General features: G+C 39.0%; 1 protein-coding gene across 1 annotated transcript in view; it reads left to right on the top strand.

Moving 5' to 3' along the window:
• LOC138006740 (zinc finger protein 721-like) overlaps positions 1–27,500 on the top strand; it is a 76,508-nt gene that overhangs the window by 10,490 nt on the left and 38,518 nt on the right. Inside the window, exons 2-4 of the mRNA XM_068853247.1 lie at positions 720–1,452; positions 1,510–1,529; positions 1,641–2,306. Of these exons, the coding sequence (XP_068709348.1) occupies positions 911–1,452; positions 1,510–1,529; positions 1,641–2,306 (1,228 nt within the window). The 5' untranslated portion in view covers positions 720–910. The remainder of the gene's footprint in view (positions 1–719; positions 1,453–1,509; positions 1,530–1,640; positions 2,307–27,500) is intronic.

Here is a 27,500-nt window from a genome sequence, read left to right as displayed (position 1 = left end):
CACAAAACAGTTCCTTTAATGAGCAAATACAGTGACTTCATGCCACCACGTGCATTTTGCATTTTGCTGCATTTCTTTGCCGCAATATCAACGTGAAATGATCATACTTGAGGTTATGTAGAGGCCTCGAAACATCTCCATCGTTCATAACAATTTTCATCCTGGACTGACTATACACTTTTCCATGCAGAACTATCTGGATTAACCGCGGAATTATTACAATAACGGGAAATAATACTTGTAGACAACGTCTCGTAGTCGACGTCGTCACCTTGAGTAAGCTCCCGATTATTCGTAGTCGTCCACTCTTTAACAGAAAGAAATTTGCGTGTCTCAATGGTCATGTGTTTGATTCCTTATGATATCTATATTATTTTTTAGTGGTTTGTTCTTGGACCTGTGCTATTTTTTTTTCTTCATTTCAGTCGCTTAATATACTCTGTAAAATGCATTTAAGTGCTGCTGATATCTCCCCATCCTTATCAGAAATGCTGTACCTGCATGCACGCCTTTTGTGGTTTCTTTTTCTTTTTTAGGCTAATATCTTCTGTTTACCCTAATTTTGTAAAGAAATTTAATTTTCTTTCGGTCCTGGAACTTGTTAAAGGTCCCACACTTCACTTATAATATTAACAATACTATAATCTCCCCTTGTATTTACTTCCTTATAACTGTGTTGTATTAAGAATTTGATTTTCTTTTTCATTAATTTCCTTTAGATCGGTAGTTTTCCGACTGAAACGATTACGAATGACTTGAATTTCACTTGCCTTACGTGTCGTTTGGACGTTTTTGACAACAGAGAGCAAAGTTTTACGAGACACGAAGAAGTCCATGCTGCAGAAGAGCTTTATAAATGCAAGAAACGGGACGTGTTTCAGTGAAAAAGGAAGTTTAACAAGACACAGGCATGGCCGAAAAATCCTATCTGTGCAAATGGTGTGGCAAGTGTTTTAGCCAAGCAGAAGCTTTAAGGAGACACGAAAGAGTGCATACCAAGGAGAAACCCTACCAATGCAAACAATGTGGCAAGCGTTTTAGCGAACGCGGAAATTTAAGGAAGCACGAAAGAGTGCATACTGGAGAGAAGCCTTACGAATGCAAACAATGTGGCAAGTGTCTTAGCCAAGCAGCAGGTCTGAGGAAACATGAAAGAGTGCATACTGGAGAGAGGCCCTATAAGTGCAACCAATGCGGCAAGTGTTTTAGTCAAAGTCAACATTTAGGGAGACATGAAAGAGTGCATACTCGAAAGAAGCCCTATCAATGCAAACAATGTGGCAAGTGCTTTGGCAAAGAAGGAAGTTTAAGGACACATCAAACAGTGCATAATGGACAGAAGCGTTATGAATGCGAACAATGTGGCAAGTGTTTCAGCCAAGCTGGAAGTTTAAGGACACATGAAAGAGTCCATACTGGTGAAAAGCCTTATGAATGCAAGCAATGCGACAAGTGTTTTAGCCAAGTAGGAGGTTTGAGGAAACATGAAAGAGTTCATACTGGAGTGAGACCTTATAAATGCAACCAATGCGGCAAGTCTTTTAGTCAAAGTGAAAATTTAAGGTTACATGAAAGAGTGCATACTGGAGAGAAGCCCTATCAATGCACACAATCTGACAAGTGTTATAGCCAAGCAGGAGATTTAAGGAAACATGAAAGAATGCATACTGGAGAAAAGCCTTATCAATGCAAGCAATGTGGCAAGTGTTTTGGCGAAGCAGGTCATTTAAGGACACATGAAAGAGTGCATACTGGAGAGAAGCCCTATCAATGCACACAATGTGACAAGTGTTATAGCCAAGCAGGAGATTTAAGGAAACATGAAAGAATGCATACGGGAGAAAAGCCTTATCAATGCAAGCAATGTGGCAAGTGTTTTTGCGAAGCAGGTCATTTAAGGGCACATGAAAGAGTGCATACTGGACAGAAGCCTTATGAATGCGAACAATGTGGCAAGTGTTTTAGTCAAAGTCAAACTTTAAGGACACATGAAAGAGTGCATACAGGAGAGAAGCCCTATCAATGCACACAATGTGGAAAGTGTTTCAGCAAAGCAGGAGATTTAAGGAAACATAAAAAAATGCATACTGGAGAGAAACCCTATCAATGCAAACAATGTGGCAAGTGTTTTAGCCAATCAGGAGATTTAAGGACACATGAAAGAGTGCATACTGGAGAGAAGCCCTACCAATGCAAACAATGTGGAAAGTGTTTTAGCCAAGCAGGAAATTTAAGGAAACATGAAAGAGTGCATACTGGAGAGAAGCCTTATGAATGCGAACAGTGCGGCAAGTGTTTTAGTCAAAGTCAAAATTTAAGGACACATCAAAGAGTGCATACAGGAGAGAAGCGCTATCAATGCAAACTGGCTATGATTGTGGAAAGTGTTTTAGCGGAGCAGGAGATTTAAGGAAACATAAAAGAGTCTATACGTAAACGTAAGCCAATAGGTAAGTCTTTCACTTCAGAAGAAGTGCCAGGAAACATGAAAAAGCACATTCAACAAAGTTGTGTAAGGGCAAATGAACACAAATTAGAGGTCCATCGCCCCTGCAGTTGGAAATGTTTTTAGCTCTTTGGCGATAATGATGTTGCCCTTTGTAAATTTAAGAAACCTGCCATTTGCCCATTGTTAGCTTTCATTGGACGTTGCTTCCCCTTCATATGCGTTCAGCCTTTTCTAAGCAGCGTTGAAAATTAGACCATTGTTTATACCTCTAAACACAGTGTATTTAACAATTATTCCATGAGCGCGCGTTGGATATGAGATGATAGATAGCTAACGAGGCGCGTAGCGCCGAGTTGGCTATAATCATCTCATATCCAACAAGCGCGAGTGGAATAATTGTTTTATTAAAAACGCCCCCAAAATATAGAAAACTAGACTACAATAAAAATAAAAAGGCCCAAAAAAAGGACGCATATGCTTGCCGTGTTTGTAGATCATGGTATAATGGCTCATAACCCGTGATGGCTTAGCCAATCAAAACTCTCGAATTGTATTATCCAATGATCCAGTTTTTAATAATTGGGGTTATACCAGTTGAAACCGTGGTAAAGTCCTTTTATGCGTTTTCGAAATAGTATTTTAAAGATTCCGCTGGAAAACAATGACTTTTTAAGCAACGGGCCTCTTAAACCACAGACAGCGTAAAAGCTCTTGGCATGTAACGGACAATTTATATGGCTTATATGGGAAAAAGAAAATGACGAAAACATCTGGCAAGTCTAAACCTAGAGCAAAGAATAGGAGGCAGAAAAGCGCCTATTCACGAGCTACCCATGTGTATCCCATAAGTTAAATCGATCCAAAGGAACCGTTATTTGCCAGTGAGCTATACGTTCTGTTATGGCGACACCGTCGATCTTTCCAGAGAGGAAGTCGACTGGAAAATATCAAAAACCGATACAGCTCTCCCAAGTCGTGCCAAACTCAAACCGCTTTCGGCAAATACCTCTTAAGCAACAAATTGCATCATATCAAAGTGTTCCTTGAGGAAAAACTCGTTGCCTTAGTCGAGCAACTTTCCAGGGAGTCTGATTCTGTTAAATTAAAGGTCATGTGTACAGTTCCACCATATGTGCTTGACATTACGAAACTTGGTTGAGGATTATGAAACCCAAAATAAACCATAGACGTAAATGTTAACGTAAATCCTCATCTTGTTGCTCATCAAAGGAAAAGACAAGATCGTGTTTCTTATTAAAGCAGAGATTCCTTAGCTTCAGTTTAACAACACCCAAAAGGATTCATACACGGTAAGGTCATGTGACAACATTTGAAATCCATGCCAGCCAAGCTAACAGCCTAACTTAGTTTACAAACATATCAGTACACTAACCTGGTTTCTTGAGTACTTGAATAAAACAGTGTGGTAAGGTAGTATAAAATTGTTACTGGGGGTACCGAGTAGGCGAAAATGACTTTGGTGGTCACAAAAATTCCCGTCTTGCACGGTTGCATATCGAACGGACACGTATCAAAAAGATTTTCTTGTTTAAGTTAAAAAATCATTTAATTTAACAACAACGAGTTGAGTACTCGGTAGGAGCCGGGGAACTCTTTTCTGCTCCTTCGGTTTTTGGATATAATAATTTCCAAGAAACCGCATTAAATATGTTGCCAAAAAAATCTAAACCAAGGATATTTTAACGATCTCCGCAAGTCATACCGTACCCTGCGAGCAGTTGGTTTCTCCTACGCTTCCCGAGAGAGAAACCACTGCGAGCAACCGTTAGTTTCTTTGAGTGAGCCGCCGTCCAGCGCCAAGGACGAATAATTTAAATTTGAACCGGTAAAAAAAGTTAGTAAACTTGTTTTGGCGCTTGCGCGTGCGTTCAGCTACGTAACTGCTGCGTTTGGGTGAGCCTGCTGTGTAGAGATTTCCCGCGAAATAAGACGAAGTGATGTCAAATACATCACGTAGGATGTGACTTACCTCGCACATGCTCGATGGAAAATCAAACGGTTGCTCGCAGTGGTTTCTCTCTCGGGAAGCGTAAGAGAAACCAACTGCTCGCAGGGTAGTCATACCGTGGAATTCCGAAAGTAACGGTCCCCGTTTCTTTCAGATTTAACAGGCTTAAGGGCCGCAACTTTCGGGTAGCCGTTACTTTCGAATAGTTTAAAAAACGTTTGTAATTCAGTTAGTAGCCGTCTCATGTGAATGGGACACGTAACATGAGATCAAAAGTTCATTACATTTAGTTGTTCAGATTACATGGTGGTTACGCAACCAAACAAAAACAAGCTGCAAAAAATGACCTTTTCTAGCCTGACGACGTGCAGCGGAGTAGGGTTTCGATGTGTATTTTTCGTGTCGATTCGTAATAATGTTTATCGTAATATGCACGCGGTAGTGTTCGTACATTTTTCGGTAGGATTCATCATCATCATCAGCGTTACCATCAGGGCTAAATTCACTCCTTGCAGAGGAATCCCTCACTGGATTGATCCCACGGGTATCTGTCCTTTACCTTATTTCGACCATGCAGGTCCAAACTGTCTGGTGAGGTTATCTCTCCATCCTGTTTTTGGAAGACCCTGTTTTCTGGTCGAATCTCTTAGGGTCTAATAAACTAAGGATCACATTAAAGGTTCTGGCCTTTTAGTCCACTCAGGTTGTTCCATCAGCATTACGCACTGCTCATCACGCATTACGTTTATTTAAGCAATAGAGGACGTTTTCCGTGTTTCCATACCTTCATCTAAACACAAGGAGGAGTTGGGAGAATTCGAGACAGTTATGCAAACCCGAGGGTTTGCGTAACTGTCGAGAATTCTCCCAACTCCCCCGAGTGTTAAGATGAGGCTATGGAAACACGGAAAAAAGTCCTCTATTACTTTTATTATTTCTCAAAGATAATTCTTACTTCTACATTGAAACAGATTTCCTTGATACACGCTCATATTTCCTACAAGCCAATCAAAACGCGCATCTGACATCACATAACAAATCAAAATTCGTGTGATGTCACAACCGTGTTTCCATACTCTCATCTAAACACAGCTATTGACCAATGAGAATGCGCGTACTATCCTAATTACTGGGTTGCCAAACCCAGTTTGGAATCTGCGTTTCATTTCTCTGTTTTTTTATATTCTTTATTTTTTTTCCGTGTCATGAAAAGTCTTTCCTGTTCCTCCCCTGCTGAGTAGTGTCATGGTGTGTAGAGTCTTCTGCGCGTATGTTTGGTAAGTTTGAGGAGGTACTAAAAATGCATAGATTTTTTCCGGTGGACACAGTAGAATATTTAACTTAACCTGCAATGGCGTCGAAAGTCATAGTAACGCGAATGGCGTTTTAGTGGATCTTTAAACAAAATATACCCTTATGGAGCTCAATAATGGAAAGTCAATGGGCTAAACAAGACAGGCGGTGAAAAATAAATATCTGGAATCGTCAAAGCAATAAGTAATGGTCTTCGACAAAAATTGCTTCTTTCGCCGTCGGATATCACAAACTGAGGTTTGTTTGAATGAACTACGGGAAAAGACAGCCCAAGCTAACTTTATTTAGCTAACTATGATGTTATGTACAACATTGAAACCAAATGGCAAATCTGTATGGGTTTAACAAACATTGAAGGAATCGGGCGCCTTAAATGCATCTGTGTTTACTGAAGTCGCAGTCAGTTGTCTGGCAATTTACATTATTTTGTACTCAACTCTGCACAGTCTTCAGGTTAAAAAAAAAATGGAAATGTGACATTGAAGAGTTATTTGAAAGAAACCTTGTTGTCTATTTTGTGCTTCATTATTCAAGGAAAAGGTTCTTCAGGAAAGAGTATGATCCTGAAATTTTGTTTTGTTGCGTATGGTAATTTGACACGATTGGGTCTCTTGTTTTCCTCACGCAATGAAATAGGAAGGGTTTTTTGCCTCTAATAGCAAATGTGTTGTTTGTTTCAAAAAAAGTGTTTCGCTGTAAAAGGTTTTTGTGAGATTTCCAGCCTTTGTGAATTTATCATGTGCAATTTTCGAGCTTAACAAATTTGCATACGTGGGTTGAAATGTGATACGGGAGGATTTTTGTGGCAGTGCACTGTAAGCAGCGCGTACATAAGTCCCGAAAATAAACAGGTCTGTTGGAAGCATGCTTGAGTTTCAACAAAATAAGCCCCAAAATCTGCAAAAAATTGTGACGCTGATGAATAATAAAGTCGCTGCTATTTCCAAAACGAGGGGATTACCTGGTGATAAATAACCTCGTCTTGTAGAGTAAATTTTTGACTTTACAGAAACAAAGCAGGGCGATTGTGATCTTTGTCAAACTTTATAAGAATTGAAAGAAAAGGAAAACTAACAAAAACAAAAACCCGATATCTTGCCATCATTTGACACAGATGCCTCGCTATTTTGCGAGTAAACACGCCGCGGTAACTTGATCACGGCGCCCGCTGAATTCGATGTCACCTTCCATTTTGCGATTTACTTGTGCAGCCAAAAATACAATAACAAAATTGAACGAAGGTAGCTTTTTATATACACGGTTCAAAATTGATGTTGTTTTCATGTCGTAAATTTTGTTGCTGATGGCTAAATATTTATTCTCGATCGACCGTCCTGATGGCCTATGTGTAGCCGTTCGGGGGGTTGGGGGAGGGGGAGGGTACGGCTACACGTAGGCAACCGTCCTGAAAACCTCCTTCTGCTCTTCCCAAAAACTGTGTATCAATATTTATTTACTTTTGCATCAATATTTGCTTTGCATAAAGAAAGCTAACAAAATCTGTATCTTGCTTAGTTCGCATTTTTGAGCGTTAAAATAGAGTTTTCGGTCCTATCCTTCAGTTACAAAGTGGTATATTTTTTAGGTCACCCATCCAGATACTAACCCCACCGGACTCCTTAAGTGAACTTTTGTATCACAAAGCTGTCAGACGCTCAGAGTGCACGCTTAAACTTGTGATGAAAAGTAGTCGTGAGAGAACTTGAAAATGATCAACATGTCAGCCTAGAAGCCAATGTTTCTCGATTCCTTTTTATAAGGGAATAACATGACTTTTTGAGGGAATATTGTTTATTTGCGCCTGCGTAGTGTCATTTGCGGCCCGAGCGCGAAGCGCAATGCGCTTCGCGCTCGGGCTGCAAATGACACTACGCGGGCGCAAATAAACAATATTCCCTCAAAAAGTCATGTCAAAATCATTATTATCAATAAACAAGGCCAAATGATATCAAGAATGCGAGTTTTAATAATACAAGCTAAGTGAATAACGAATTCAAAGTCACTTCAAATCATCATGTAAGTGTTGATTGAACAAGCTATTAAAGAATCAACTCAGTCCAGTGAACTTATTTAAAATTACCGAAAAAATGCGTAAAATCGTCTATAAATAATAGGCATATCACAAAGTTGAAGCAAGAACCAATCAGCTGTAGGGCTGATAATGCATTAGCAGCCCGCTGTCAGTCTTTTGCGGCCCGCTGAGCGTGTGTTTTGAAGAGGCCGATTTTCTATTTGGCCGCGTATATTGATAATAATATGGAATAAAGCGCTGTGTTACTTCACTACCACACGTACGCAATGCGTGCCTATATTTTCTAAAGCTGAAAGGAATTTTTTCTTTCTGACAAATGATTAATAGGCTGGTAGCCAGGTTTTTAACCTCAGAAAAAAGATCTGTTTCGTCGTATGAACTTGTGAGCCAAAGGGCACGGCTTCTGGGTGACCCCTTAAATGGTCTTAATGACCCCCGAAAAATTGACTGGAACGCTGCATTTTAATACCACCCCACTCAGTCCCTTCTGTTTTTGAGTAACACGTACCACAGGCAACGCAGTGTACGCTCATGGAGCGTCTAGATTTCTACATTTGTAACAGAGTACTTCTATTTATCTACTGTTTACGTAACGTGAACTTTTCAATTAATGCAAGACATAAAGTCAAAATGGCAGCCTAAACTTTCTGGACTTTTTTCAGAGATACAATATACTTCGATTCTTTCAGTTAACCCTCCCCCCCCTAGATCCTCCACTGCCTCCCCCTGTTTAGCTACACAGGAAATAAACATAAATGAGAATTCCGCACAGTTCTCAGTTCTTCGTCGCTTCGTGCTGCATCACGGACCCTTAAATTTGCAGCAACGGCTGCGTCTCAAGTCTCGAGGAGCTTCAACACGTAATACTGTTGAACCGCCTTGTTCAGTCCACACGTAAGGAGTTGAGAGTCAAGACTGGAAGTTGCACGTCGTCGTCTTCCATGTAGCGCAAGGGCCGATTATTCAGCGCCACTTCCACATCAAGGATGACTTCTAATAGTTTTGCATAGACCACCAGGGCACTCTGCTGAGGTTCAACTGCCATTTTATTCCCAGACGGCAAAGGAAATCATTCAGACGTTCATCGGCGATTACTGTTTCAAGCCATTTTGTAGCTCCTACAAACTTACGTCCGTTGTCTGAGTAAATCTTCATTGGTCGGCCGCGACGAGCAATGAATCTGTTCAAGCTTCTTATGAACTCACTGGTATCGAAACTGGGCAATAGATCCAAGTAAGCCCTCCTCGTCACGCTTCAGGCGTAAAGCGTGAAACACGCCTTTCCTTCAAGATTCTTTCTCTTGCCATACTTTAGTGATGCTGCGAAGTCACCTCCAATGACATGCGATGCACTTTGGCCGTCCGCGCGGTCTTTAGGTAGCTATCCAGGCGGTCAGTGGAACGGCAAGGTCCTGGCATTGAAACTCTTTCTTTTTTCAATTTTTTAACAAGGGCTAGTGAGCGGCACAAAGGAAGACTGTCTGTAGTTGTATACTTAACCTTTATTTCCGATGCCTTTCGTGTCAAACTGAGACTTCTTCAGGGAATTAATACAACTAGCGTAGGGCAGCATCAGAAACCCATAAGGGTTGAAACGTGTAACGCGCGTTCACAGCTTCCGAATATTCAGTGCAAACTGATTGGTTGAATGTGTCATTGCTAAGTACCATATTTGGAAACCCCTCGCTCTTGTTGTTCCAAATATGGTACTTAGCAAATCGAATATTCAGAAGCTTGTTTCCAAGCACACAAGGAGCCGTTACACGTTTCAACCCTTATGGGTTTCTGGCAGCATATATAGCATATAGGTGGGCATCGTTTAGCCTACACCTTTCCATGAATATTAACTAAAATATGCTGAGATAAGCTGACTACGGAGCGTTAAAAGAAACACCTAAATACATATGTTAATGCATGTTATAGAGCGGTTTTCAATTGAGTGTCGAAAGTAATTAGCAAAGTGCTTTGGTTTTGCATTACTGTTGTCAGTGATTGGTTCAAAGTTCTCGCGTTACTGTACTTTTTCAACCAATCAGAAGTGAAAGCAAAACCAATCGTGGCTCGTGCGTGCACATTTTCCCACTCTTTCTGTCGGCTACGTGTAATTACTTCGAGTTTTGATTGGTTTACTGGACTGTCTCCTTTTTGATTGGCCAAAGTAATTACTTTAGTTTTGGTTTTACGACACTCGATTGAAAGTCGCTCTATTTTGGGGGTCATGCGATTAGCGCTAAACCATTTGTAGTATGGCTAAACCAATTTACCATACGCTAAACCATTTGATTTAAGACTAAACCGATTCACCATAGACCGTATTCATAAATGGCGGCCAAGAAATTATTCTTTATGCTAATCATCCTCACTAGCCTCTTTAGCACGGACAAAATTCAAAGGAACTTTTGCTCCAAAGTGAGGCTAGTGAGGATGATTAGCTAAGGAAAGGAAAGGAACTTTATTTAACTGTCTAGTTGTTCTTGCGCTGGAGTACGATTGGAAACACTGGAACCTGAATTTAACAATTAACGCAAATCAAGTCAAATGTTAGTTTTTGAGGAGAGGGGAGGGGGAGGAGAGTTTTCAAAGCCTCACTCAGGGTACAATTTACCCGAACTCAAGTCACAGATCAAAGAAAACTAGTTACCAGTTCGATCTACTCGGTATCTGGTCCCTAAAGGTTGTCACGAGATACTTGCAAAACTTGAACGGAAAAATAATGTGGACGTGGTTCAGTATTCGTATAGTGCATGGGTTTCTTGGTTTCTGAAGGTTGCTTCTCTGAATGACTCAAAAGTTGATAGGCAAAACTAAGGAATTTCAGAGGATAGTTTCAAAATACCATCAATGTCGTCGGTTTTGGTGGTGGTGTTCAATATTCGTGAGGAAAAGCAAAGGAGGCATTTAGTTTTAAAAGTAATTTAAACAAGAAGAGAAAATGTGAATACAAGGTGAACCAGGTGAAGCAAGCCAACAATTCGTCTTTTAATCTTAAAAATTGCAATTTCCTCCGGCCTCAAACAAAAACCCTGGACTATGCGGGGATTAGCCGGGGATTAGGCACAAATATTGTGCCGCGGTAGGTGGGGCATTAGCCTTATTTGGAATCTTGAGGTACTTTAAGCGCAGTATTGGTGTCAAAATGTTGTACTGATCTTGCATTTTGCATGAAATGACCTTGCGCTATCAAACAATAGGACGTTATGCATCAAGAAATGAGGCACTATTAGCGAACTAGAGGACCTTCATAAAATGAATTCTTACTATCAACCACGCGCAACACATCATGAAGATGCAACTGATGCCACGCAACATCAAATGCAAAAAGCTCAGCATTAAAGATCAGTACAACAAACTGCGACCTTAATTTTGACTCCAATACCGCTCCATACGGTGAAGCAGGAATTCATGGCAAGTGTTTAATTTATTGGTAGAAATAATGCCTTTTCATTCTTCGTGGAAGACTTTAATGCGTATCGCCTTTGTACTTTTTGCTCTTAGGTCGAAAGTTTTAAACTAAATCGTGTTTTGAGGAGTTAAATTTCCATTTTATGTGGATGAATTTGCTTCTGTTCGATGTTCGTTTGACGTCTAGCAGCGTTACATATACATAAAGTTTTCACGAGTATGTTTGTGAGTAGATCTAATTATTTTTATTTTTAATATGGTCCACAAGAGGGCGGGGGATTAGACAGCCCCCATATCGGGGCATTAGCTCCCATTAGAAACGGGAAATGCTTATTTTCCGTCTAATCCCCGGGGTTAGAGGGTGGGGGAGGGAGTTACAGTAACTGGTGCATAAACAAATCGGAATCCCGCTAGATGGGTGTCCGATTTTGTCATCACTCGTACGGACCTTTTTGCAGATACGCCGGCCATTTTGATTTCTATTGTTTCAGAGGACATTATGGAATGCTCAGGGGTAAAATCAATATGTATTTGCCCCCAGGGCATCCCATGACAAAAGAAATGAAAATGGCTGGCGTATTTGCAGACCGAAGTGGACTCCACTCAGTCTTATTGTTAGGTCATTACATGTCAACATACATCACGTACCACGCAATTCGATTTCATCCCGCCGATCGATCTCTCAGATGCTTGTGATCCTTGTGAGGAGTTTGAAAAGTTTGGAGCTGTTGAGCGTCAGGCCACTATCTCACAGAAGGTACGAAAGTTACTGTATGAAGTATATATGTAAGTGAGAGAATAGTCTCTTGGAAACTGTCGTATTGTTAAATTTTTCTGTCTGTTCTCTGAATGATCATGGTTGTGTCTACTACTTATGCCTGGCAGCCGGACAGGATTTTGAAAATACTCCGAGTCTGGCAGTCCGATAAGTTCTTCTTCGCGAAATGTTCGATGTATGCAATGCTGTCTTTGTTTAGACCGCTAAGAAGTTGTCGATTACAGCCGTCAATTTGTTTGATCCATTGCTTGAGCGGCACTCTATTCAAATCTCGCCATCGATCACTCGCTGAAAAGTACTCAAGCTATTAGCTAGGCACTTGTCGCAATCATTCAATGCTAAACGGTTTAAAATGAGTACTGTACATACTTAGACTTCAATGCTGTTTATCAGCGCTATTTCGAACTTAACAGTATTCTTGAATACCCCGCCATTTTAACAGGCCTTATCACGGTTTGAAAGCCCTCTTGACGGATACGCAAAATTAACAGTGTTTCCCTGGGAATCTGGGTTAAAATAACTTGAGAAAACCTTGAATGTAGAAAAATTTGTGAATGGTAAACTTTAGTTGTCAACCAAAGGATTTTACTGAGAAAATTTGAGGACCCTACCGGCACTAGAATTTGCCCAACGGAATTTTAAATTTTGTCATACAATTGCTCGAAATTTACGCTCAGTCAGAGATGCGTTTATGGGAAAAAATACCAGACAAATGTAAAGGAATTTTCAAAATTTCGCTGGCCAAATTCTAGTCAGTAATGTTGTCAGTAAAATCCTTTGGTTAGCAACTAAAGTTTACCATTCACAAATTTTCCTACATTCAAGGTTTTCTCAGGTAATTTTAAGGAGGCTCGAAAAGGGTTTTCAGCTGAGCGCTCGCGCGTAAGCCACACACGCAATTCGTAAGCGCTCGCGTCAGCTCATTATTCAAATGGGTCACCACAGAAACCCATAAGGGTTGAAACGTGTAACGGCCCCTTGTGTGCCGGGAAACAAGCTTCTGAATATTCAATTTGCTAAGTACCATATTTGGAACAACAAGAGCAAGGGGTTTCCAAATATGGTACTTAGCACTGAAACATTCAACCAATCAGTTCGCACTGAATATTAGGAAGCTGTGAACGCGCGTTACACGTTTCAACCCTTATGGGTTTTTGGTCACCAGAAATAAACAAATACCGCTAATTTCGCTCACCTCTCTCCTAATTCCAATATATAGGTAATATATAAATAGACACCTATTTACGGAAACTACGAAAATTCTGCACAAACACTTTAATAGTCACTTAAACCCCTTTGTGTTGGCCTGTACATGTACCTCCACTCGCGTGAGTATGCGTACAGTACATGTAAATGCTGATCTTGTAACCCCCCTAATTTTTTCCAATTTTGCAACTTTACTCGTTTATATCTCTGCTTCCGGATGGTGAATTTTTTTCATTTTTTGCATGTTAGCTTAGATTAATTCTAAATGTTTGTCTTTCAAATTTAAAAAAAATCTGTCTGTGGAAAAAAAGTTAGAGACAAATTTCAAAAAAATTGATTTTTCGGAAAAAATGGCCTACAGATTTTGTTGAATTTTAAATATTCTAGAGAGTATTTCTAACATTATCTGGTAATGCTGAATGGGAAAATTTCACCATCCCGTTTCTTCGAAAAAGACAACATGTTGATTTTAAGGCTCAAAGAAATGCCTAATATCGTTGCCATGGTAACGTTATTTTGGAGGAAAATATAATGTGAGAAATTTGCGATGGGTACTTTAATAATACCCCGGCCAAATTTCGTTTTGATATGACTACCCTAACTTTATCTAAGGACAGAATATGTTTATTTGTTTGAAAAAAAGAGAAACTATTTCAAGCCTCCTTAATGCAAATTCCCATGGAAACACTGTTATGTCGGATATGTTTGCCTACCCGTCAAGATGGCTTCCAAAACTGTGATATTAACCCTATTGCATGACAATAACATCTATCGTTACAAAACGATCCGAAAACGAGCACTGTGTTTGGTTGATTCTTGGTCACAGGCCCCTGATCAATTCAACTGTTTCCCTCGGGATCATACATCAATTAAGTGTATGTTGTATTCTGACTCTTTCTGTATTGTATTGTGACCCATTTGTTCAAAGAGCGCAGCCCAGTGGTAACAAAGGTGTCAGGGTATTCAGGGTCACCCCTGTCACTTGAAATCTGGACACTACTTAACAATTAGACCCGTAGCCCACAAGGGCTACGGGTCTAATTGTTTTCGTGTCACCCAACTAGTTGGACAGAAAAGGCAATAATAATATATTTATTTGACCGTAATAAAACGAAAGAAAACATCACACTTTTCGCTACTCAAGGACTATTACTAATAGTCCTCTAGTTGCGTAGCCAATCAAAATGCAGGATTTGCATTAGTCCACTAGTTGGGTGATACTAAAATGCAATAGTCAAATTGTAGATTTCATTCATCCTGGTGAATGTCCCCAGAAATTTTGGAAAGTTTAGAAACGTTCGCCTTAAACACTTTATGGACGTTCGCGCGAAATTTTTTCAACATTGATTTTCTTCTGAAACTTTAACCACTGTAAGATGATGAGTTAGTTATGTCAGAAATGTAAAAAAAATGGGGGGTCACCGACTTCGTTTTGGAGAGAACATGCCCAGAAAAACACCCAAAATGTGACAAAATCGGGCTTCGTTAGCGAATAAGGCCAGTGTCTGTAAACCCAAATATATTGGAATTAAATCTTTGTTCTTAGAAGTGAAATCTTCTCTGCCAAATATTGTTTAAGTGGACTAATTAAGTGAATTTAGTCAACTGGTTAGGTTCCTTAAAGATCAAGTTCGCATTTAGCGACCACAGTTTCACGCGCCTTGCAGCCCCAAGATGGCAGGATTTGATGTCCCGTGAGCAGAAATCTTGAAATTTTTTTAAACTTCCCACATTGATTTTTTGTTCATTTTTGGACAACGTGGAGATAATTGTAAATAAAATCCGTTTCTGGAAAGAAAAATAGGGGTCACCGAACGTCCAAGACCGTTAAATCCAGGCAAAGCTATAGCAATGGCCTTTTACCCTATCAGTTCTCATTTTATTACTTAGCGCGCGCTCGTGTATGACGTGGCGTGTGCATTTGCGTGCGCAGTAAGGATGCGCAGAAACAATTGGCGCGAACGTCCTTAAGTGCCAATAGTGACCAACAACAATTTTCTCCTAACAATATCATTACAGAGTCAAGAGATAAAGTTATGAGAATTATTAAAAGTGATCACCAAAGAGAAAATGCCATGGTCTTTTGTCAAATTCTCTGAACTAATTCATAAAGGAAATGTATCTAGATCACTTTGGAGAATTTGTATGTGGATATTGGGGCATAAATGGTTAGCCAAAAAATCATCCAAATCCAGCACAAATATCTGTTTTTTAGGCTCCTGTTGAAGTCATCAATAAATCAATAATCATTAGTTAACTTACGCAACAGGACAGGAAAGGAAAGAGCCCTGTGTGACAAGCGTGACAATAACTTTGTTTGAAATAACTTTTTGCCAAACTTCACTTTCCTTAAAAGACCAGAAGTCTAAAGACCAGAAGTCTTTAATGTTAAGTGAAGTTCACGACCAAACAGGCAAGTAATAGCCCTGTTATGTTTGTCACACACAAACGTTTTGCCGTCCTTTCCTTCCTGCTGTCCTGTTGCATAAACTCACTATTATCTCAGTCTCTACAAAGATGTTCATGCATGATGCAAGCATGGGAACAAGGCATAATGTGTGGATATAATTTAATGGGCCAATCCCCTTTTACATGTAACATGACTGTGACAGATCCATGGCATGCAATTTTTATAGCCTGCAGAGGCTAAAACCTGTTTCTTGAAAGTCCCAGTAACGTTGTGGGTGCAAAATAAAAAAGGCAATTCAAAATCTAAAGAATAACAGCGAGGGTCCCATCTAATAAACTACAGTCACTGTGGTATGATGCATCTTGTTTTGTTAGCCAATATTTTACATAATATTGTCATATGCTAAACTATTTAAATCTTCACCTTGAATGACACAAAATGCTACTAAATATGGGGTCGTTAATGTGGCCTTTGTTTTTGCAACACTACTTTTCATAAATTACAACAATACAGCTGATTGATTTTTAATAAAACAAAATTTTTCACTAGAAGTCTTATGCTTGAGGTCTTTTGCCACTGATAGCTAATTATATAGAAATTTTACAGTAATTAACTGCATCAGAGTTTGATGCATTTGATGTCCAATAGAGTTAAGAATGTAGTTTAAGGGAGCAGAGTTGGATCTTCGGGGAAATTAGATACATGTATCACTCAGGGGGAGGGGTGTTACAGGTTTCCTGTATTTTTCTTTTCATGGTGTTGAATATTTTCCTCTTTGTTTGAGAGGGCATGGTCTGTACCTTGTGTCCTATCCCTTCCAAAAACCCCAATCATGATAGTCGATACCATTAAATATTTAAGTTATGTGAGCTGTTTATTGTGTTGCAACCAATGCAAACCACAAACTAAATAATTATTATTTACTTTGTATTGCTTATTATCAGTGTTATCATTATGATAAAAATTTCTATTCACCCAATGCATGCTGCCTGGAAATTTTGGAAGTCAATTTTGATGAGAAAGTTCATAATTATGTATTTGTATATGACTATTTTTGACATGTAAGTAGTTGTCACAATAATATTGCAATCTTTGGAGGTCACAGGGCGTCCCCACCTATGAAAGAAAAACATAACCGTATGATTAAAGCTACAAGTGGTCCACACCATCTGAAGATCACAGGGTTTAACCAACAGCATTACTCCATCACCAACCTTATTTTAATAATCAACCCATGCAACCATGGTATTTCATTAGAAGGTATGATGCTATCAACCTAGTGAAGTATAGTGAAAACTGTTAACAAAACTACTATGTTGTGACCGTGCACACTCTGACTGGATAGAAATTTATCCAGTGGATGGCATGTTACTTTTTAACTGGAAGTAGGCCACTCAAGAGAAAGACAGGAAACTTTTCAGACAAATCAGAACCTGTTGATTAGCAGCACAGTAGCTTCATTGTATCATTTTCAAAATTTAATACTGTATTGAAACTTTTGATCTTAAATGCAAAGATAGCAAACATAAGGTCCGAAAAGTTACTGGGCCTTTTGAGAAATGGGCCCAAGATCTCAATATTACTATAGACGGGTTTTCATGAAGAATTCTAGTAACAGGAGAAAGGTGTAACGTTACAGGAGAAAATTTGAAAGAGGCCCACGTCTGAGTAAAAAATAGTCATAAGAGATTGAACGTTGGCCAGAGAATTCAGCGTAGTGAACAGAGAATGCCTAATGAACACCCTAACTATAGAATGATCTTCTGTTTTATGCTTAATCAAAAAAACATATTGGAAAAGAGGCAATTACCAACAACTTCATTAGTTTGCAAATACTGGGGATGCAACAAGTAAATTTTATGCTCCAAAAATAATCTGCTTTTAGCCGTGGTCTACATAAAAAGTACGATTGTGTTAAGTCCAAGGTATAGTACGGCAAGGGTTTCAAAACAAGCTGGCGATGACCAGAGCTCCACCGGCTACTTGATTGTATATCGCCGGCTACTCTTGTCATAACAATCAGCTCACGACAGCTGTCTCCTTTTCCAGAGTCGGCCACCTATTTCAAAACATTATTTTTGAAACCCCTGGTAAGGATTACTTCACAGAACATAACTCCCCCCAAATTATCTTGAACAAGTTGCATTTTTCCCGAATTATAATACCGTGTAGCATGAAATTTTTGCGGGACTTTTATTTTGCGCATTGGAGATTTTTTGAGGTTTGCGGGAATAAATTTTTGCTGCTCAAATGAACTGAAATTTCCGCTGGGAACTAATTTTTGCGGTTTTCTTTTCAAGCAGCAGCACTATCATTTTCAACTTCTATTACTCTTTTTGGTTAAAAAAAAAACCCTCAATCATCGAGAACGGGTGGAAAAAGTGTGGCATCCTGCAGGCCTTAGAAAATGGTGTCCCTTCGGATGACCCGTTCGAGCAAGCTAAACGTGACTTTTTGATTGACTACTTTGTGTTCGTTTCTTGTGCCTCAGAGACTGGAAAAGTATTGACTTAACCATCTATCGTTTCGTTTTGTTTTAGCAAGCTCCGATTGCTTTTTCTCAATGCAAATATCAAAATAAACGATCTTTCTTACCCCAATGTATGATATATAGTAACACCAGTGGATTAAAAGCCACTTTTATTTATATTAACGGGAGTAAATTTTTGCGGTTTTTAATTTTGCTGGTGTTTTTTCTCTGCTGGAACTTATTTTTGCGTACCATCCGCAAAATCTGCAAAAATTAAACCCCGCAAAATAAAACTGCTATACGGTATACAATACTCTGGTAATAATTTGAATTACCTACCTGACAGCTTCACTTCGTCAAAGAAAAAGGAACTCACATGCCAGATCTAAAACTACACTTTTGAATTTCTCAAAAAAAAATTCCCAAAAAACCTATTTCAACCTTGTGCTTTAATTAATGTAAGCTTATAATTCCTACAAATGGGGAAAAGTGACTGTCAATGAAATGTCATTTTTTAAATTAAATAAAATTAATTAAGAATTTAGATGGAAGCCATCAGGGAAATGAATAATGAAAAACCTTGTACCTGAATAATTTGAAGCACATTGCGTTCATTTTTACATTTTGCAAGGGCTAAAGATGTAATTAGTCATCTGTCATGTAATAACACCAAAGAAAATTGCCAATGGGGGCCTGAGAAAATGAAAGTCAAATTTCACAAAATTACATTTTACACATGAAATGTTCAGGGTTTTACTTGTGTTTTCACAATCCTTGTGAAATTTCACATTCATTTACCTGATTACATCTTTAGCCCATGAAAATGAAAAAATGAATGCAATGTTCTTACTCTATAGCGGGCAATTAAAATTATTCAGTGGACAAGGTGTCAGTCCACTGAAAATTAAAATACTCAATTTCCTGGTGGATTCCGTCTTAAGTTCTGTTTTAACTAAAGTTTCGGTAAAAAAGCAAACCTGTTTCAAAGTAACGATTTCACTTGTTAAGTGCCTGCATCAGTTTCAGGAAAAACTCGTGATCTTTTTTTGGTCGTTTCTCATCAGGGGCACCCAACGTCAATCTTTGGAAAATATCTTTTCGGAAGACAGAGATCTAGAATTTTCGAAACATTTGTTGTAAAATTGCTTGCCTGCCTGTCCTAGGATTTTCGAACTTCTAAAAATTGGTATAACTGTTCATTTTTAATGGATTTTTACCCTAAAAAGGTCACCTAGAATTTTTGGGAGCCTTTTTACTGGCTGAAATTTTCGAAAAGGGAAGTTTTCATCCCTATAATTTTCGGATTACTAGACTTTCAACGATAAAAATATGCCTATATCTACCGCTTACATGCTAATATGTTTAACAAGGCTATGTTTAGTGGTTTTGAACCATATTTTCGTTGGGTGCCCCTGTCTCATCCGTTTCTTTTTCTCTTCTCTCTCTTTCTTCCTCTGCGTCTAAAAAAACGCCTTTCAGCTTCTTGTTGGTAATTAATGAAGGCTTCTAAAGCCTTGTCGATTTTGTTGAAACCATCGGCAGCTGAAAGTTGCCTCTTCTTTCCTATGAAAGCTTCGATGTTTCTGAAAATACAGTCTACTACATGTAAGGTGTACTCAGAAACGTCCATTTTCATTGGCCGTCAAAAACAATCATTTCATTGTTTTACATTGTTTCGTTGCTCAATAAAATATGCTGTTTTCAGATTTTGGTTGCGTCCTGGGGATAGCTAGGTTTTGTTGACACCTGTTGCATTTTAACTTTTCTATTATAACTTCCGCTTACGAAAAAAGAAACACTTCCAGTTTATACGAATGAAGCAGCTACAAATTACCTGGCAATTCATGCTCCTGAAATACTTCAGAAGAACTGCCACTTCTACTACTGTTGTTGTCGCTGCTGCTGCCCTTCGGGATGATCTCAATATTTCCACTTTCGTCTTCACACGATGATTCTGCAACAATTGTTGTCGAATTTATGACAACTTTTGGTTGTGTACTCGGCTTATCGGCTAGTATTTTATCCAGCTCATCAAAGAATGGAGGTTTTTCCGGCGCTTGGTGTGGCGTTTCCCGTCTTCTTAAGTTCGTCTTTGTATTGGCGGTATGCTGTTACAAAAGTGTGGAGGCGGGTTTTGCAGGCCTCTCCGTCGCGCTCTTCATATCCACAGGCCATTAAAAAGTCGCCAATTTCTTGCCATATTGGCTTTTTCCTAGTACAGAACTTCGTTTTCGTCTCCCCATTTTTCGAGCGAAAGTCTACTTTCCCGGTCCTCCCACGTTCTTCCGCGAACCATTTTTGGAGCCGCCATTTTGAAACAGTTTAGTTTCACGCGAAAGTTAGACTACCTAAACTACTAAACTACCTGCAGGTTGTTTAGTAAAACATGTTTAGATCGCATCAGCGTGCGATGTGAACTGTTTTTATTTTAAACCGAGTTTAACTAAAGATCATTTAAGCATGTTTAGGCGTTGGTGTGAACGGGGTATAATTAAGAGACAGAAAGTAGTGACAATGTAGGGTTTCCATGAGGCTTTCATGTACTTTGACAATTTCAAGGACGTTTTCTTCCTTTCCCTGAGGAACAAGGGTGTTGTTTAAATAACAAATGAAGTGAAGGGGGTAGTTTCTAAAGAAACTGTGGTGCTGCGTCGGTGGGGAAGTAGTACACAAAAATTTGTGATAATTCTAATTGACCACCGTACAGGCTACTACCGAAATCACTAAACTGTTTGCACCCCGAAAAAAATGATCGATCGCATTTGAATTTCGACTTGCTCACGTGACCATTTGGAGCGCCCCGATGTGTGATGTGTCATTCTTGATGTGAGAGAGGTCGTGGGAAAATAAAGAAACAGACTGCGGCATGAGATGATTGTGTACGAAGAACTTTCCACCGTTTGGAAATGATATGCGGTCACTGATGGCTGAACGGCGGGGGAGATGTTTCAACAGAGTTCTACCCGAGGCGTTTTAGAGATATAGGATTAAAGTACAAAATGAGTGGTCTTACAGTTTCTCACATATGGAAGACGTTTGGTCCCGCCTTCGATGTTCCACAACGACCGATAAGAACAAACGAGAAGAGATGTCAAATGTTTCTTTTACATTTATTTGCAACATTACCGTTCTTGAAATCGTTTGATTACTAAATGAAAATGGTGACTGTTTATTTGTTCTCCACGACTGACATTCAATGACATGTTGACGATTCATATAATTTTCGCAGAGAATTTGTCTTCGAATTTACGTCAACCAAAACAACAACAAGGGATAAAAACTCAAACTTATCATTGGAGTGAGACTTCGGTATCGATTCCAGTGAACAGTTTGTCGATACTATACTGGTATTTATAGACCATACAATTTTCGTATACGAGCATGAAATTTGAAACAACTATGCATCATGTGTTTACATTGAACTGCCTCGCAAGCGTATGACATTTTTATTTTCTTCTTAGACAAGCGCGCAAGTCTTTACACTACCTCGAAGTATCCAGCTTTGCCATGTATGGTACCGAAGGTCTGCTGTTTATCAGCAGTTGCTGTGAATCTAGTTCTGGTTCTTCCAGCTTTTTCGGTTGACCCTTAGCTGTGTGACGATGGAAGTAATTTCGGTTGCATGTTTGACCAAACTCGTCTCCCATATTTTTGAAACTGTAAGACCACTCATTTTGTACTTTAATCCTATGTCTCTAAAACTTCCCGGGTAGAACTCTGTTCAAACATCTCCCAATCCGTTCAACCATCAGTGACCACATATCATTTCCAAACGGTGAAAAGTTCTTCGTACAAATTCCGAGTATCAAGTATTCATAAGTCAATGAATCAATGAGTCATGAGTCAATGAGTTAGTACAGTTACCCTAACCTATAAAATGAAACCTAAAATTTCAGGGAGTGTTTTGGCCTAATCACTGAAACGAGGGTTTAGGCTTAATCAATAAACTATTGCTACATGTATATTGACTCTGAGTCTCATTGACTCAAGACTCATTGACCTTTTGACTCATAAATCATGGGACCTCACACATTCCTCTCATGCCACGGTTTGTGTCTTATATTCTCCCACAGCCTCGCTCACATCAAGAATGGCACGTCACGAATCGGGGCGCTCCAAATGGTCACGTGAGCAAGTCGATCGATCATTTTTTTCGGGGTGTAAACAGTTTAGTGATTTCGGTAGTAAAGGCTGACGTTTCGAGCGTTAGCCCTTCTTCAGAGCGAAGGGCTAACACTCCAAACGTCAGCTTTTAGAATCCCTGTACAGTGGAAAATTTACGTTATCAACTCTGTTGATAAAACCAAATGTTTGTGTTGTTTAAATAAACTTTTCTTCTGAGAGCTTAATGTTATTAACTTATTAATGCCTTATTGATAAGGTATTTTGAAGATCAATAATCAAAGCTTTCTTAGGCATTTGAACAGAACCAAATGGATTTGAAACCCTTTTAAATAACTCTATCCTTTTCTGACCTTACATGAACACCCAGGAAATGATTCTAGAAAGCGTTGATAGAAATGTTTGATAGGTCATGGAGATTTTATAAATAATAGAGCTTTACATGTACATGTATACTAGTGGGTTTAGCATTGGAAGTCAATACTTCCCGATGCAGAAAGGTCAAGAGAATTTATTTTTGCTTTTGGTTTGAGGGTGACTTGCAGATATCAGAAGAGTTGGAGAGGAAAGAGGTAACATCCCCATTATATTGGTTAAATGGAGTGTTGAAATTGGTTGTTTGCTCAGTCTTAAATGGTAGTCTCTTTATCTTGCATGTTTCACAGTCACCAAAGTTACTTGTCATGAATAGATGAATGGTTTTGTGGTGGTGTTGTTGTTGTTTCGGTACATTGATTTGTGGCGCTGCTGGCGACTTGAATCCCTGACCTCAAGTGAAGTGATCACACAAAAGACAAATTCGCTCAAATTCGACCACCTAGCCACTGAGTACAACAAACAAGTGAATTTGTTTTTTGTTCATGAGGCTAGCTGCATACAGATTGATGTTCAGTGGAGTAAGACGTCTAGAATGAAGTGTGATTTGTTTAATTTACATGTATATCTCCTTTACAGAGAGAGATTTTTCGGTCATTAATATTGGTCATGTATTTAATTCCCTACAGTACGGCCCTGTATCTATATGTCTTATGTCAATGATTTACTGTACTTTCAATTGTTCTTACTTCTCATTTATTTAACCTAGTGACCCTAACATCGGTGGGGGTACTGTTGTTGTAAAAGCTTAATGAGTTTGAGTCATGAAATTGAAATCATGGGCTTATAGCGGTTAAGGTGGTTGGAACCAGTTTCACCACTTTTAGATACCTTATTAGATGGGTTTAATATTTAACTACTATACTGTATCACGTAACAGCAATGTTATGGTACCACATAAACACCAATTATTGCTTAACAAAAATGTGCCCTTTATTGTGACGCGATAGGTTACCGTGGCAACATGAGAGCTCTCCTAAAACACCCTATATTTCGTCTTTACTTGCTTATAGCGCAAAAATGAAGTGAGTGACCCCCATTTTTTATTATAGAATAGTAATAAGCAATTTAAGATAGAACTAATTCAGAGAGCTACCTTAGTTTTTCGAAAAAGTTAAGGTAGCCCTGAATTGGCTTCCAAGATTTTTTTTAACTGTATAGCTGTGGTTCTGTGGTAAGAACATCACTGACACACTCGGCTATCGCCTCGTGTGCCACTTTTTTGTTCTTACCACGTTTTGACGTCATCAGTGATCTATTACTGAACAGACGCACGGCAACATGATTAAGTTGATAACCGACACTGTGGTTGTACTTTGTGTAAGACCACTTACAGATAGTGTCCGGGCCTCTGGGAAACAGCGTTTACCGCCAAATCATCAATCATGGCGGAGAACGGCGGGAATCAACGAAGACCAGCGGAAGACGTTTTACAAGACTTGCTATCCTTTGGCGATCTCAGTCGCCTTTATCATCAACCATTCAAGTTTCTGTTCCGCCAACTCTTACCCCTGCAAATTTTCCAGTCCGATTTAACAGAAATCAGACACAAACAAGCAGATCTCAATAAGTGTCAATGATGCGTTGTCGCTAGCTTTTCGGTCATCCTGTAAGATTTCATTTCGCAACGGTTTGCTTCTATGATACCTTAGATTTGGATCTCTGTACTGCTGCGTGATGTGTTTTCTTCCAAGAAAACAGAGTTCGTCTTGACAATAATATCTTTAATTTCTTGCTGTTGATTTTCTCAGCAGTAATGTGAATGTGCCCATATGGCCTCACGATTTTGCCCAGTTTAATTGTAGTCTCGACCGATATGCTTATTGATGGTAGAAGAGAGTCGTTTTCTGCTTTCAAAATTTTGACCCGGGCCCGGAATCAGTTTGTTTTGAGCGCCTGTTACGTTGTGCCATGTATCAATGAGATATCTGGTTTTTTTAAAGGCTTTGTTTGCATTTTTTTCTGCTTTTCTTAGCAGATCGTTATGCTCTTTAACACGGAGCAGGACGGAGCACTGTCTGGAAAGAATTAATGAATTTTAAAGCATTGACAGGCCTAACACAACACCTGCTGTTTCCGCGTGTTAGTTTGCCTTGAATTGTTTCACTCGTTCGTTCTTTGTCAAGGCATTTAGATAACCCAATTGTCTTTCCAGCTCTATAAGGTGAGAGGGCAACTGCAAAATCGTCTCTTCAAGATGACAATCAACGTTAGTTTCCTCTAAACGCCACAGCCATTTTTCCCAGGGGCCCGGACACTATCTGTAAGTGGACTTACACGAAGTACAACCCCAGTATCGGTTATCAAAAATCTAATCGATAAGAAGTTTCATATATGTATGTATGCTCCGTGCGGAGCTGGTCAAAATGTGGCTCCTATTTGGGTGAATGAAGTCAAATATTTGAAGACACTTTCGTATGTATGCCTCGAGTTGTATAAATGTTCAAAGAAATGTTGTGTTTATTTGGGAACAAGTTGGATATTCCCAGATCTTGTTGTATCTATATGAAACAAGTTTCACATATCAAGAAGTAGTAGTCATAGTCATATAATAAGGAAGTATTTTGTCCGTTTTGGCGCGTCATATACTCTGTAATTTCTAACTTTAGCGTGATTCCTATTCGCTGGCTTTTTCAGCTTTTGACAGTTGACTCTGAAATGGCTTTTTTCTTTTCCGTTCGCTTGCTGAGAGTTTGCTTGTTTTCTTCATGCGATTCAAGAAAAAATTCATTGCCCAACTCGTGAATTCCACAATAAATTTGACTTGAAAAAAGTAATATCGTACTCATCGCTCCGTGATTCATGCGATATCGGGTTTTTGCGTGAAATTTACTAGTTGTGCAATTAATTTGTCTATAGAAGAAAGCGAAGAAAATTATTAATTAAGCACAGTAACCGGAAACACCAAAACGCGGACTATTCCGAAGCCTTTTATTTTCACCAACCCTACAGCCAGTAAGAATAAATAACCCGGGAGCTCCGCTTTTAGGCTTGGCTAAATCTATATGTTACAAGACTTTTTTTTTATTTCTTACCTCTTTCAATATTTTTCATAAATAACCCAAATTCCCTCCCCCATTCATCCTCGGAGACCCAGGGGCAGATCGCGGAGGCAAGGGGAAGGCAAGGGGAAGTCAAAACGGGCAAAAGAAAAATGGCGACGAAGAAAAGCATAGCAGGACGAGAAGAGCCCCTGGGAACACGCTCTTATCAGACCAGTTCCAAACAGTAGGCGTAATTTTCAATTCTGATTGGTGCCAGAAATTCCTTGTGTTTTTTCTGCCCAATCAGAGGTCAGCAGGCCGTGAAGTCGTTTCGTGCTTCTTACACGGAAATCACTTGATCCCCATCCTCGCCTGGTTCGTTTGGCAAGGTTTTGGTCGAGGAGAAAAGTCTCAATCACAGCACAAAATATACAGGGAATCGTTCGGAATATCGGCGGAGAAATGCGCTGGACCTTTCGCAGGTATCGTTACAGTAGCGTATTTCCAAGTATTGCGAGATTTGTTTAAAGATGTCCTCCCGATTCACCTAAAATAGCAGTGATTAATTTTGATCCGACAATTATTTTTATTCAGCCCCCTTTTCCTGGTCGAGGTATTTCTAGATTTCTTGCATCAATTGCTGTGGGCTGAAACTTTGTAAATCATGATCTCGAGAGCAAACGTTTGCTTCTGAATGCTGCCAAAGTAGCAACTGATGTGTCCTTAACAGCCTTGCAAAGGGCAATACCCAGGCTGTGCAAATGTGCTTGCAATTCCTTTGCGATGATTTTACTTGGATAATGGACAATAATCTGAATGTGAAAAAAGATTAAAGACAGTTTCAAAGAACATAGGAAAGAGACTGTGAATATTGTATGAGCACCGTAAGTTGGGTTGTCGTTAATGTTTCAAAGCAATATTAATTTTGCTCGAAGGAAATTCTTGTTTGTTCTTTCATATTTCATACAAAAGTGTGCTGTGTGTTAGACAGTAATAACACCAACAGAGTCCTGAGTTTTCTAAAACAATGCTGAAAGAAATCTTCTCCAATAATAAATAAGTTTGGATCCAGGTAGTACATAATATTCTGAGTTAGCTTGAGTTGTACCTCTGCAAATATAAAATCTTAACCTTGATATTTCTCTTACAGTAAAGATCCCAAAAATGTGACAACTTTTAATAATTAATTCCCATTCTTTCAATATGTTTTGTTAATTTATCAGCTTTATTGGACCCATCTGAAAAAGTAGCACAATATTTCAGTTTAGGGAAACAAAATAGAACAGCAAAAAATTAACTATTATTAACTGATTTGATGTACTACTACATATTTCCCAAAAAGAAGGAAACAGCACACCATTTCTATAGTACAAGTATGTACCTGGACACAGGTGAACAACAATAAATTAATAATTATTATTGTTGTTGTTCAACTGTGTCCAGCTGCTTGGATTTGAAATTAGCATAAATATTATACTCAAGGAAAATGCAATGTTAATCTAGATAGACAAATCTTTGAAGAGGTAAAAGAGCACTTTACAGAATGACAGAAATGTGGTCACAGATAAAAAGATAAATTATTTCCACTCTTAATAGTCGTGTGCCCAATGGAAAAAGATTACTCCAATCCTTACAAAAGGGCAACAGCTTCATACCTGTGTAATACTATTGTGAGGCAATGTTTTAAAGGGTGTTTGCTGGGTCCCACCTGTTGCTATGTTAATGGTACAGTGCTGTTCAAAGACCCTCTAAAACTTAGTGTTTGAAAAGTATCTCGAAAACCAATTTAGTGAGGAGTATTTTGTTTTTAGATTTCGAAACCATATCATAATTCTCTGATCCAGTACATGATGCGAGAAAGAACTATGAACTGAAGTAGAATTTGAAATATTTATGAAAAAGCTGAAAGTTGAAAAAAATTCCACTAGATAATTTTTTGAAAATTCACTTTAAGAATGCAAAATATGCTTCTCACTTTCCAAACAAATCA

This window comes from Montipora foliosa, chromosome 6 (assembly GCF_036669935.1).
Source record: "Montipora foliosa isolate CH-2021 chromosome 6, ASM3666993v2, whole genome shotgun sequence".
In the NCBI taxonomy this organism is placed as follows: Eukaryota; Metazoa; Cnidaria; class Anthozoa; order Scleractinia; family Acroporidae; genus Montipora; species Montipora foliosa.
This window is presented reverse-complemented; position numbering and strand designations above follow the sequence as displayed.